This window comes from Tupaia chinensis, unplaced genomic scaffold, assembly GCF_000334495.1.
Source record: "Tupaia chinensis unplaced genomic scaffold, TupChi_1.0 Scaffold000362_1, whole genome shotgun sequence".
Classification (NCBI taxonomy): Eukaryota; Metazoa; Chordata; class Mammalia; order Scandentia; family Tupaiidae; genus Tupaia; species Tupaia belangeri.
The window spans coordinates 6,832,899-6,846,940 of record NW_006159859.1 but is presented as its reverse complement, the minus strand read 5'-3'; the positions used below and the strand labels follow the sequence as shown (position 1 = coordinate 6,846,940).

Here is a 14,042-nt window from a genome sequence, read left to right as displayed (position 1 = left end):
TTATTATTATTATTAATTATAAACAAATACTCTTCTCTGGGATTCTACAGCTACGTGAGCTAGTTTTTATCTTTCCTTGAACCTCCTCAAGCGCCTTAAAAAGGCAAACTTTACCTCAGGAATGGGATCGTCTACTGTATCATGTAGGATTTATTTTTCTTAAAAATGCCACAATTACTCTTTTCTGTGATTTGATGCTCTCTATCCTTTGCCTATATGTTAATGCAGAGGAAAAATACTTATGTAGAAACTTTTAGGCCCTACTTGCGAAAAATTTCTAGGATGAACGAGGATTGAGTAGATCTTTGAAAGGTAGGATTTTTCTCTCACCGTGAGTTGTGTTTTTTAATTTTTTACAATTTACTCAAAGACTATTCACGATTGAGAAAAGTAAAGGTTGTAAGATTCAGAATACTCAGCAGACTAAAGATCAAGACAAATATGAATAAATAAAGCTAATGGGAGTCACAGGAGGGAAAGGTAGTATTATTTTTATTTTTTTTTAATTTGTTAGAGGGTACACGCACTTACTGAAAAGAAACAGAAAGTGAAGGAAAGTGGAAAACGCCCCCCACGGGGGATTATCGCGCCATAGTCCTCTATCCTTCACCTCTCCTTGTGGGATTCTGGGTATGCCTGTACAAGCACAGAGTTGATTTTTTAGCTACCAGGTCTGGGACTCAAACCACAAAGTCAGCCGTGTGCGATCCAGCCCCTTTAACCACCATGCCAAGGGCTGGCCTGGGAAAAAGGAATTTTAAGATATGGATAAAACAAAGTCAACAGTCTATATCCACCCTTGATCCTAAAATACTACAGATTTAGTAAAATAAAAATCCCCCCCATGCACCAGTTGGTGTGACACACACACACACACACACACACATGCCAGTTGGTGGAATTTTTTTTTTCTTTTAACTGTGTCCCCAGGCTTTTTTATTTAAGAAGATAATGATAATTGTTGTGGTGATAAAAATCAATAGTGTCATGAAACTTCAACTTCCCTCCAACCAAGTTTCCCCAAAGCTCCCTATTGCTACTCCTTGTGTTCCTAATGCCTTCCTAAATGGCTGAAGAACTTAATCCCCAAAGCCTGGTGCACACTCCAGGTTCTCTCTCTGGCTTCTCCTCTTTCCTTGCTCCCTGTTCTTAGGAAGGGGAGGCACCTACCTCAATTTCAATGCTTGAGAGAGCACAGAGTGGTGACAGACACAGAGGAAAAGGCTTCCTCCTACAGGCAAAGGGACTGAGGAGTGAGGGCTCCCATAGCCTGGGGACCAAAATGGCATCTTTGGGCCAGAGGAAAGGATGGAGACCCAGCAGCCTCAAAATCTTCTGCTGTGAGCTTCTCTTTGGAGCTTTTAATTATTGATTACATATGTTTCTGTTTGCCTCTGTATGTATATAAATATCTTTTATTAATTTCACTTTTCAAAGAAGTATTTATTAATTATTCTTCTTCAGTTTGATGAGAGAGTGAGAAAGCAAGCCACCAAGCCTGGGACTCGAACTACAGTCAACCATGTGGGAGTCCACACTTAACCACCATGCCACCTGCCAGCCACACTTTTTATTAATTCCTAAGAAAATGTTCTGTCTTTCATATGACAAAATCTACCAGTAAATACTGAATTTCTATTCCTTTGAGGCCCAAGCTTACACATAATTTTCACTGAGAAACATAATTACAAAAACAGCTAAATAAAAAATAATATCAGCAAGCAGAGATATAACATTTAGTTCAATAGCATATAAAGTATTTTATGTAAAAATCTAAATAAATGAGAAATACTGACAGTATTTCACATGGCAAGAAAGAGTGGGCCTAACATTGCTACCTGAATCAAAAGGAATGCAAACAGTTAAATCAAGGACCTGAATGTCCTCAGGCCACCCTCTAGACTACCTCCTCCAGTCAAAGACCAAAAACATCAGCACCACCTCTTTTATAACGGGGAAATGTTTGGTGGGATGCATGGGTAGCAGAAGACAGTATTTCACATGGCAAGAAAGAGTGGGCCTAACATTGCTACCTGAATCAAAAGGAATGCAAACAGTTAAATCAAGGACCTGAATGTCCTCAGGCCACCCTCTAGACTACCTCCTCCAGTCAAAGACCAAACCAGAACCTGACGCCAGGATTTTATGGGCTCACTGTAAACACCAGCACCACCTCTTCTATAACGGGGAAATGTTTGGTGGGATGCATGAGTAGCAGAAGCAATAAATATTAGACTTTAACTAGAATGATAAAAAAGGAGGGCCAGTCTGTGGCCAAGTTATTAGTGGCTGGGTCCCACGTAGCAGACTGGGTAGTTCAAGTCCCAGATCCTGTGACTTGAGAAACACACCAGACATGTGAGTGTGTTCACAATCCCAAAAGGAGAAATGGGGGAGAAGGGGCTGTAGTGAGGCTATGCTCCCGGGGGTAGGGGTGGGGGTTGCTTTCTCACTCTCTCTCTCCTTGCCCACCCACAGGATGTGCATGTGCCCTCTGACAAATTTTTATAAAAAAAAGCAAAGGTGATTTGATATTCAAATCTAGGTAGCAATATTCAAAATGAACTGAAGATAACAAAGTATCTTGGAGAAAACAAGCCCAAAACTATAGGATTTTTTTTTTTTTCAGAAATCATTGTGACACTATCTATGAAATAGCCCTCATCTGAGGAACTGAAACCTAACAGTTGCGATTACAAGCCATGGAAATTGTCTACATGAACTTCACTACCGAGAAATGGACGTCTCATTCCCAGCAAGTCTCATTAATGACTTGGGACATGGGCTTTCTGTCTATCCTGATAAGTACGAAGCTTGGACCATTTTTCTCCCTCTGTAGTTTGCATTAATAACAGAATCAAAAAAGCAGCAAATGCATTATTTTTCAGAGTCTACATTTCACTCATGAGTGTTGGAACTTGGGTGTAGTAGGATTTTATAGCTCACCAAATCTCTAGACTTAAAAGAGCCCTCATTGCCAAGCACTGGTGTTCAGTATTCTGAAAGTCATTTGGTTACTTGATTCTTCCTGGCAGTTTTATTATGTATGTGTGGTTGTCTGATTTCAGTTTCGTAAATAATTTAGTCTAACACATAAAGTACAAATATATAATAAAATGTATTTTAAAAGTAGAGAGAAGTAGTATCCTTGTACTATGTATGCATTTAGTCACAATCTATAAATGTTCTTACTATTTCTATAAAGAACTAGTATTTGTTCACTTATTACACAGCTGCAACATCTGGGAAAATTTCAGATAGCATTCATCTTTATGAAGCAGTTTTTTCCTAATTTTTTTAATTGCCAGAGGGCAAGTATGCTCACTAGAGAGAGACAAATATATATAGATATCGATAGATATAGATATAGATATATATAGAGAGAAAGCACTCCCTATCTTCTTAGGATTTTGGACATGCATACACATGTGCTTGGCATGTTTTTCAAGCCACTGGGCTGGGATTCAAACTGTGGTCAGTCATGGAGATCCAGCTCCATTAATCACTAGACTTCACAGGACTAGCCCTGTGAAGCAGTTTTATTAAGTCACTGGAATATGAAACACATCCCCTAGTGCAACGGTCTCCACTGTACATCAAACCCTTATGGGCATATTTATTCAGCCAAAAAGACAATTATTTTATTATAAAAACATTCTTATATGACTCCCCAATATTTTTAGATGGATATAATTTCTAGAATAATAAAAAAATAAGAAAGTTGGGGTATTTCCACAATTCTTCAATTAATAATAATTTTCCTAAACATAATTTTGTTTTGACTGTATGCATGGGTGCCTTGAGATTAATACAGATATTGCCTATTTGTAATAACAGTAAAAGATCTGCTTTATACTTATGAAATAATCATGTAATCTAAATTTTTTAAATCTTTTTAAAATTTTTTTATACATTCAATCACATTATTTAGCTTAAGGTTAAACTCAGAGAATCTATATTCTTATAACAAAATTTGTTAAGTTTATTTCCATATAAAACTTCTTCATCTAAAAAGATGACAATATTATTTAATCAGAAATCTTTTGATCAGACATTAATTTGTTAATTTAAAAATGTCTAAGTAATGTCATTTGTGAAATAGCTTGAGAACTATCTATTGTAACTGAGTTGGCAATTTTTATAAACAAGGTTGCCCTTGCATAGTCTTATTTTTATCCCTGAAACTCAGAAAGAATAGGAGCTGTGTCTTATATTTTAGGTCAAGGTACAGGAAATTACACTGATAAAAGTATTCAAAACTAAAACAATGGGTAAATGTAGCTTAAAACTTTTACCCAACACAATTAAAGGGAAAAAAACATTCTATGACAAGTGACTTAGAGTCAATGGTTATTATAAGTGCTTATGTGTGCACAGAATATTCCAGCAGATTTTTAACAAAGAAAATTTCATTTTGGCTATTTTTCCAGTTCTCCTACCTCTTAAGTTATGAGAGTAAATGAAATTTATTCTAGAGAAATGTGCAATCAATCCTATGAACAATAGGCTCTCTTTAACACATAATAAATCACAAAGAGGGTGGTAGAAAATTCTTCAGTATGGAAAAGTTGAACACAGTTACAGAGACAAGTAACTTAAGAATGTATGAGTGGGGACCATGAGGTCACATAGTGGTTGGGATACTGGATTCCTACGTGGTCAGCTGCAGTTCAAGTCCCAGACCTGGTGGGTTGAAACTCACACTGGGTGTATACACTTGGAATTTTGCCCAAAATCCCAAGAGAAAAATGTTAGAGAAGGGATTGTGGCATAGCCATACCCTGGGGAGTGATTTCTTGCTTTCTTTCTCTCAGTATCTCTCTGGTGAGTGCATGCACTCTATAGCAAAAATCTCTCCCCTGCAACAACAACAACAAAAAGAATGTATGAATGATATTAAACTACTCATATACAGGAAAAGGTAAACTCGCTTTTGTAAAAGTTGTGATAACAGAAACTGACCTCCAAAAATACAGATTATCCTCAACAGTGTAGAGTTGTCTAATTGGATCTGATCCATACACCTGGGTTGAGGTTCATGAAAAAGAGTATCTCACATTCTTAGGTCTAGTCTGGGTACATACCAACCACTCCACAAATGCCTGTTATTGTTGTTCTTACCGTTCTAATTAGTAATAGTGGCAGTAACAGTATTAGTATTAAAGCCACATGAATTTAGATATATCCATGTATCTAATTTTAACTATGCTTGAATAAGAGGTGAAAACTTTAAAATGCCACGCTCAATAAATTCTGAAGAATTTCCTATTTTTATTGCAACCCATATAATATTTTTGTTTTACATATCTTCCTAAGTGATATTTCTAGATATTCCTGAAAGAAAACTAACTAGAAGAGGTTAAGATACAATGGTCTTCTGATATTACATTAATCACCCAAATCAGTAAGAACCAGGAAATTCTAAATTAATGTCACTATGCCCACGTCACTAGTCATGTTCTAGGATTAGAGACCGATTTCCTTTCCAAGGTACTGCCCTTTGTTTTGTCTGTGGATAGGACATTTAGTTGCATCCAATGAACTGAAAACCAGATACCGACTTTTCAAACAATTTATTTAAAAATGGATCATCTATATAATGTTGTCTCTAATGCTACTTTAATTAGATAGATGTATTTATAAACAGATCTTAGAAGAGAGGCCAGGGAATTCTGCTTTTGAAAGAAAAATTGGCCAAATGCTTTTGTAGTAAGTACAAAGCAAACATATGCAAAGTACATATTTAAAAAATAAAATCTCAACTTGATCATATAGCATAAGTCAAACAGATCTGAAATAGTCATTTGGGTCAAAGTATGAAAGTTTGCTAAAATATTAGCAATTGCAGTCAGAAATGTAAAATTCAGTTATGACTTTTTATGTGTTTTTCTATAAGGCTTTCATATTCTTTGACTTCCAAATTTTTATGTTCAAGAATATACAAAATGTTAGGGTTAGAAAAAGAAAAGAGAGAGAGAATAAAGAATATACAAAATGTAAATACTTTTATTTCTCTAACCAAAATCTACCCCCAAAATTGTCTTATAACTTCTGCATTACTAAATTGCAACAGTGAGGGGACCAGCAGTTAGCGTAATGGATATGTCACCGGACTCCCATCTAGTCGACCACAGTTCGTGTCCTGGACCTGGTGGCTTAAAACTCACGCCGGGCACGTGTGCATGCATGCCCAAGATCCTGAGAGGAGAATGGAGGAGAAGGGATTGCGGTGTGGCCATCCCCCCTGGGGGGTGATTTCTCGCTTTCTATCTCTCTGGCGAGCGCATGCGCCCTATAGCAAAAAAAACACTCAAAAAAAAAAAAATTGCAACAGTGCTGCACATTTGAGGGATAAAGGACAAAGCTTATAAAGCAATACAATGCCCGCTTAGTAACTGTTATAAATAAAAATGTAACTGATAAGGTACTTAATTTTTAAATCCTCTTCAGTGAATTATAATTCTGCTACTTAGCCTTAGACATATAGCCACAGAATGCAATCATGTGCCAGCTAAACACAGTAAATAAACGTAATTTAATATAGTCATAACAGAAATGGCATATTAACGAGGTTAAAAAGTACAGCAAATGAAATACATACCATCATCCGCATCAGTAACATTAAACACAAGGACAGTAGATCCCAGAGGTAGATTTTCCATTAAAGATGTGCTATATGAATTCAAGCTAAAAACAGGTGGGTTATCGTTTACGTCTAGTATGTTGAAATAAACTCTGATGGTAGTAAATTGGCCCCCGCCATCTTCTGCTCGAACAGTGAGGATATAATATTGCTGGGCTTCGTAATCTAAGACTCGAGTTAAATTAAAGACTCCAGTAACTGGATTCAGGAAAAAGATGCCATCTTCATCATCTTCATTCACAATATATGTAATTTCTCCATTCACACCGGAGTCATCATCTGTAGCTAAAATTGCTGCGACCAAAGAACCTATTGAAAAGAATATATTAATGGTCTCAAATTAATGGAACATAGGGCATTACTCAGGGAATATAGACAAGGACACCACAAATATGTATTTGTACAGGAAAATGTGGTAACTAGAAAAGGACCAGGAAAATATAGTGCACATAACATTCTGGAGATGTCTACATTAATACTTACACCAACTTTTCCATAGTGTCAACAAAACAGGTGGAATAGTATATATTAGGTCACCAGTGAATCCTGTTTATAGAGCGAATGTTCTGAGGAATTAGTCCTGGTTTAATACTCTTTTTCCATTTTGCACTATTGATTCATAAATTTTTTTGATGGTTTCAGAGAACATATTTTGGAGCCCACTGCTAGTGTGAGGGATTTGGGAGTGATGACAGAGAGGAGCAAGTGGGAAGAACAGTCTCCAGTTTAGGTGGTCCCTGCAATAATTCAGGCCAAAATGATGGGATGCGAATCGCAGGAGGACAGGAGAATTTGATTGGGGACTGAAGGGAAAACCGCTCAAAATGGTTCTGTGTAACTACTAAATGGCGTTTCCAAAATATAGGCCTCGTCATGCAAACTCATTCTGAACGTAATTCAGCATAAAATTTCAATTTTAGGTAAGAATTTCTAACAACGGAAATAAGGATACACACGCTCCAGGAACATGGATGTTGAATACTTGGGTTCAACAATCATAGCCTATATCTGAAAAGGTGAAATTATAATTTAAGATAGAGATTCCAGTAACATTTATTGACTGTCTGATAATCCCTAAATCCACGTAACCAAACTCACTTTTTTTTATATAAATTAGTCTGTGCCCTAATTCTAATAGGAATTGTTTTTAGTTGTTGTTGTTGTTTGTTTGTCTTGTTTTTCAGAAGAAAGAGTTAAAAGAGAAATACGTTAATTTGCCCTGGATCGCAGAACTGGTAAGTGTTAGAACCAGCAAGCTCTGTTTTATAAGCACTTTGCTTTGCCCTTCCCTGACACAGCAGCGTTAGTGCATTAGACATTTTTAAAGTGGATAAAAAGGATCAAAACTGTGGCTTCCAGAAAAAATTAACAACTCATGTCACAAATACTTTCAAAAACAGAAATATCTATAATCAGTAATCAGATAAATGGCTAACCCCATTCACTCTCAAAAATCTATCAAGTTTCTTGGGAATTGTACCAAATAGGATTAATTAAAAGACTAAAAAATCTAATAATATGGATGTGTGGATGGATAGATGATAGATAGATAGATAGATAGATAGATAGATAGATAGATAGATGATAAATAGAAAGTACTGTGTCATTGGGAAAGTCATGACACATTTTTGTATAGAAAAACATGGAAAAATACATCATGACTTTGCTCACAACCTAGTATTTTTATAACAAATAGCACATGGTAAAAATTAGTTATTAATTAGGAGCAGTGAAAACATATAATGGTAGTCAAAAGTGATCCCTGCAAAATATAAGAAAGGACCCATCACCTACCAGGGGTTGTATCTTCTGGGATGTCGAAAGAGTACACAGGTCTAGAGAACTTGGGTGTGTGGTCGTTCACATCACTGACGGTGATATTAATTCTCATGTCAGAAGACTGAAGACCATCATCAGCACGAACCAGCAACGAATACTTGGAACGACGTTCCCTGTCCAACCTCTTGGTAGCTATTAGGTCTCCGGATTCAGGGTCAATGCGGAAACTATCGTCAGCTCCACTAATGATAGTATATGTGACTAGAGCATTTGCACCCTGAAAAAAGAGACCAGATATCTGAACTGCTGGAAATAGAACAGTGAGAATATTCAGCCTTCTATTTCCTTTGAACACGGATTGGCCAAAGTGAGGCTTTTTGGCTTTAATTTCATATGCTATTACAAGATTTCCAGGGATAATAGAAGATAAACTTAACTACATAGGTAAAAGATTTGGACACTGAAAATTACAAAACACTGATGAAAGAAATTTTAAAAAGACACAAATAAATAATAAATAAATAGGTAAGTGAGTAAGTGGAGATGATTTCTAACAGTCTAAGGTAAAAATATTCCCTCTTTCAAAGTTTGTTTAATGGCATTTGTTAACTTTCTGCACTGTATTCCCAAGCCAACTTTAAAATTTAGCAAAGCAAACACCTCAAAGCATGCTTTAATTTAATAATAAAACAGCTGAGTTTATAAGTATTTACCTTGTACATACAGGTGTTCGTGGAATAGCTAACATATTTATTGTAATATAATCCTTTAACAAAAACATTTAATAAGAATTTTAGACTTCTGGGCTAGCAGGCAGCATGGTGGTTAGGATGCTCAACTCCCATGTGGCCAACCATGGTTCGAGTCCTGGAACCAGTGGCTTGCTTTCTCACTTTCCCTGTCTTTCTGTCTCTTTCTGGGCAAATTAAATAATGATAAATAAGATTAAATAAGTAATTCTTTTGAAAAAGGAACTGTACACTTCTAATCTGATAATATTCTATACTTTTTGTTCTATTTTACTAGAAATTCTATTATAGCGATGTAGCCTAGGAATGAAATTAGCTACATTCAATTCTGACCTACTAAAACAACTACCAAGAAATTAGGAAAAAGTAAAGAAACAAAACATGTTTAAAGTTATTACAGAAGTAGTAGATATTTAAAAATGTCTTATCAAAAAAGTGACTACAATTATTAACTATATTCCTAAAGCAAAGATATAAGACTATGTTAATGAAACAACTTTGGCTGCATTCAGAATCAGCTGATGTAGCAAATTAATAGTACTAGTGAATGTCTGAAAACGTCTGGCCAAGAATAATGACTCAATTAGGTCTTTTGAAAAGTCTATTTTTTTAATATCCTAAATATGTCATATCAGCAACAAAACAAGAAATAAATATCAAGTTTCTATGCCGTGGAAATAATGCTGGTTAAAAATATTCTAGCCTCCTATGAGCCAGAGAGAAAACAAAGCCCATGGAAGGAATTCTAAAAGTCAATAGCTGTAAGTTGCAGATACATTTTTTATAACCTAAAGTGGTATTTTCAAAAACAAATATTGGGATCAGCAGATGGCATAATGGTTACATCACTGGACTCTCACACAGTCAACTGTGGTTTGAATCCTGGACTTGGTGACTTAAAATTCACACTGGGTTCATGTGCATGATGCCCAAAATCCCGAGTGGAGAGTGGAGGAGAGATTGGAGCATGGCCATCCCCCTGGGAGTGATTTCTTGCTTTCTATGTTTAAGGGAACAGACCCACATGGCCACCCTCAGTTCAAATCTCAGCCCCAGTGGCTTGAAAAACACCCAGAGCATGTGTGTTTGCATGCCCCAAATCTCAATGGATGAAAAAATGGTGGAGAAGGGGTTGTAGTGTGATCAAGCCCCATTGGGGGATTGTCCCTGCTAACTCTGGTGGTGCACGCACCCTCTGGCAATTAAAAAATAATCTATTTATGAAAAAAGGAGCAGGCCAGCTTCTCAGCCTGTTGGTTGAAGCAGCTGGATCCCACATGGCTAATCAAGCAGTTCTAGTCCCAGACCCTGTGGCTTGAGAAACAAACCAGGTGCATGTGGTGTGTGTGTATACCCAAAATCCGCAAAGGAGGAAAAGATGGAGGAGAAGAGATTGCAGCATGACCATCCTGATGATGGGGAAGGAAGATGTTTTTTCTTCTTACACTCTGTCTCTCTCTGGTAAGTGCGCATGCCCTCTAGAATAAATGAATGAATGAATGAATGGGAACAAAGACTGACAAAGTCAGTTGCTTCCAAAAGATGTTTATCTAGATCTAACCCATTTCAAATAATACTTAAATTGAGTTTACTCTTATTTGTTGATTTTTAAAATTGTAATTCTCGTACCCAGGCTTTATCATCTAATGCCTATAAGAGTTTCTCTAACGCACTGAACTGATATGTTAGTTAGGAAATTAAGGAAATGTGTATGAATAATAACAATATGTATCAACTCAAAATCTGCTGATGGATGACATTATCTTAGTGATTTAAGTAATTCTACCAATCTTTCTAAATCAACTCACTGGATAGTCATATGACAACTTAAGGCTAGTTGGAAAGTAACAGAAACCCCCTACATTTCAATATTGAGCTCAATATTGAAATGAAGAAAGACTACAGAACCATGGTTTGGTAAGAGATAAAACACTATCATTTATTTATTTTTCCAAATTCAACTAAGAGTTAGGGAACTGAGAATAGAGTAGAAAATAGAGTAAAGGTTTATTTAAAGCCTCAATAATAATTTCTGGTAAACTACTAAGAAAAAGGAAACAGCCAAGCATTCTCAAGGCCATAGGAAACCTGGTTACCCATTCTGTTTGACATAAGCCAAAGAAATGCCAATTTGTGCTAAGAGCTGAAATACTCAGGAATTATTAAAACACTATTTGAAAATTCAAGAGAAAATGCTTATAGTTAGGAAAAACACCTGATGTGCTTCATCTTTAAAAAACAGTGGTCTTAAGAAAGTTTTATACACATGTCCATCTTGGGCCAGCTGGTGACGTGGGGGTTAAGGCAGCTGGACCCCACATGGCTGACTGCAGTTCAAGTTCTGGACCCAGAGGGTTGAAAAACACTCCAAGTCTGAAAGGAGGGATAAATGGAGCAGAAGGGACTGTCGCATGACCATGCTCCATGGGAGATGCTTTCTCACTTTCACTCTCTTTCTCCCTGTCTCTCCCCAGCAAGCAGCAAATTTAAACACCTAAATAAATAAATAAATAAAATAAAAGTACCTCTTTTCTTTAAGGCTGGAAGTGTACCTACTTAACTTCTATCCTCTCTGGCCCTTGTATGCGCATGCACGTGTACACACACACACACAGTATGAAGTGAATTTATAGGAAGTGACACTCTGCGCACGCTGTCAGCAGCCCTCTCGCCTCCTGAATTGCTGACAACCCTCCCTTTATTTTCCTTGTCTAGTCCCGCTTTAGAACCTTCTACTTTTCTATCCCTTAAATCCCCACCCTGTCTTATCCCAAAGGTGCTTTTCACATATTGTAGATATAATCATTTTACATTCAGTATTATCTTTTTTTTTTTGAGAGCTTTTTTGCTATAGGGCACGTGAGCTCGCCAAAGAGACAGAGAGAGATAGAGAGACAGAAAGTGAGAAATCACCCCCCCGGGGGGGATGGCCATGCTGCAATCCCTTCTCCTCCATTCTTTTCTTGGAATTTGGGGCACACATGCATATACTGGTGGGGTTTCTTTTTCTTTTTCTTTTTAAGGTTATTCCCATAGGATGGTTGTGTTCACCGGAGAGGAGACAGTGAGAGGGAAAATGAGAAATCACCCCCAGAAGGAATGGGCACACTGCAATGCCTTCTCCTCCTGAGATTTTGGAAACACACATACATGTGTCTGGTGTGATTTTTCACTTCAATAGCACTGTCAGTCATATGGGCTCCAGCTACCAAAACCACTGGTCCCAGGCAGGCCCCATCTCTCTCTCTTTCTTTTTAGAGACAGATTTTTGCTATAGGGTACATGCACTCCCCAGAGGACAGAAAGCAAGAAATAATCCATCCCCGCTTCCCCCAGAGGGGATGGTCATGCCGAAATCCCTTGTCCCCGATTCTCCTCTTGGGATTTTGGGCAGGCACGCATATGCGCCTGGCATGAGTGTTAAGCCACTAGGTCCAGGACTGGAACTGTGGTTGACTACATGGGAGTTCCAGCCATGTAACTATTATGCCATCTGCTGGTCCCTCTTATTTTTTTTTTATTTTTCATTCACAATAGAGAGGATGTTCATGTATGAGAAAGAGAGAAAGAGAGGTATCCTCCAGAAGATTCTGTCATGATGCCTGCTCTTCCTCCGATACTTGCCCACCAGGACCTTGGGCATGCACACATGTGCTCAGCATATTTGAAGGTTGACTGGGCCAGGGACTTCAACAGTGGTCAGAACGTGGCTTCCAGCTCAGCAGTTGAGCATGCCACCAGCTGTGCCACAGAGGCTGCACCTATCCTGTTCCGTTTCACTAGATAGATTCTGGCGAAATCTACAAACGACTGGTTACTACATTTCTATATTGGCTGTGAAAATTAATCTATTTACTTATTTGCCTTTTAAAGGTTAAACAAATCGTTTTGTGAAGATCTCACTCAAGGGCTAAAACGCACATTTTCAGATGTTTCTGGAGTTTAGGTGAAAGTAAAATTAAAATCCCTGTTCTATGTTAATTTGGATTACAAGAGAGAGGATAGGGGATGCTGGTGTCTGGGAAGGTATTCCTCTGTCCTCAACTCAGGATCATTAATTAAACTCTTTACTGAGGAAGAAGCGGGAAATATGCCGTGAATTTTCTTTTAATGGGATAATATATAAATTACAAATTATGTAAGTTTCCATGTCACTGAAAAATGATGATTATATAGCTAAGTTAAAATATAAATATAGAAGATAGTCATCTAAACTGTACCCCCAAATTTCAAATTCATCACTGAGCATAAAATTTCTGTTTATTAAAAAAATTAAAAATCATTAGCATGCATAGGTAATATTCTTAAAATATGTAAGAATGTTAATGAACTATATGTTTTGTTTTAAATATATGTATATATACAACATATGCAATTTAAATGAAAAAATTGTAATGTAACCTTTAAATTGTGTAATTTTAGATTATTTGCAATTTACAATTATACTTAAAATCAATCCTTAGCACTATAAGGCAGTAAGTTGGAATGATAAAGGCATAAAAATAGAGCTGTCTAGATATTTTTGTTATTTGAGAAAATTTTAAAATTTTGGCTAAGAAATCCAAAATACAAGCAGCAAGCAATTGAATCGTGAATTGCTGGTCAAGGGAAAATTACCTCTTGATAGTCTACGTCTTAAATTCTCATATCATATTTTAGGAATTAATGTTCAAGGGGCCAGGGGGTAGTGAAGTGCTAACACTACTGGACCCATGTAGGAAAGATCCAGGATTCACATCCTGGGACCTCTCTGAGCACACTGGGCATGCCCACAATCTAGGCCAACTGAGACTAGGAGTGGATTATGGCATGGGGACCCAGTTAGAAGTACCTCTCTCCTTCTCTGTCTCACTATTCCATGGAATAAATAC

At 37.1% G+C, this 14,042-nt stretch overlaps 1 protein-coding gene across 1 annotated transcript in view; it reads right to left on the bottom strand.

Moving 5' to 3' along the window:
- The window catches only part of FAT4 (FAT atypical cadherin 4), a 177,520-nt gene that overhangs the window by 73,307 nt on the left and 90,171 nt on the right, over positions 1 to 14,042 (bottom strand). Inside the window, exons 4-5 of the mRNA XM_006153139.2 lie at positions 8,438 to 8,699; positions 6,602 to 6,952 (exon numbers count right to left, since the gene is read on the bottom strand). Coding sequence (XP_006153201.1) covers positions 6,602 to 6,952; positions 8,438 to 8,699 — 613 coding nt within the window. The remainder of the gene's footprint in view (positions 1 to 6,601; positions 6,953 to 8,437; positions 8,700 to 14,042) is intronic.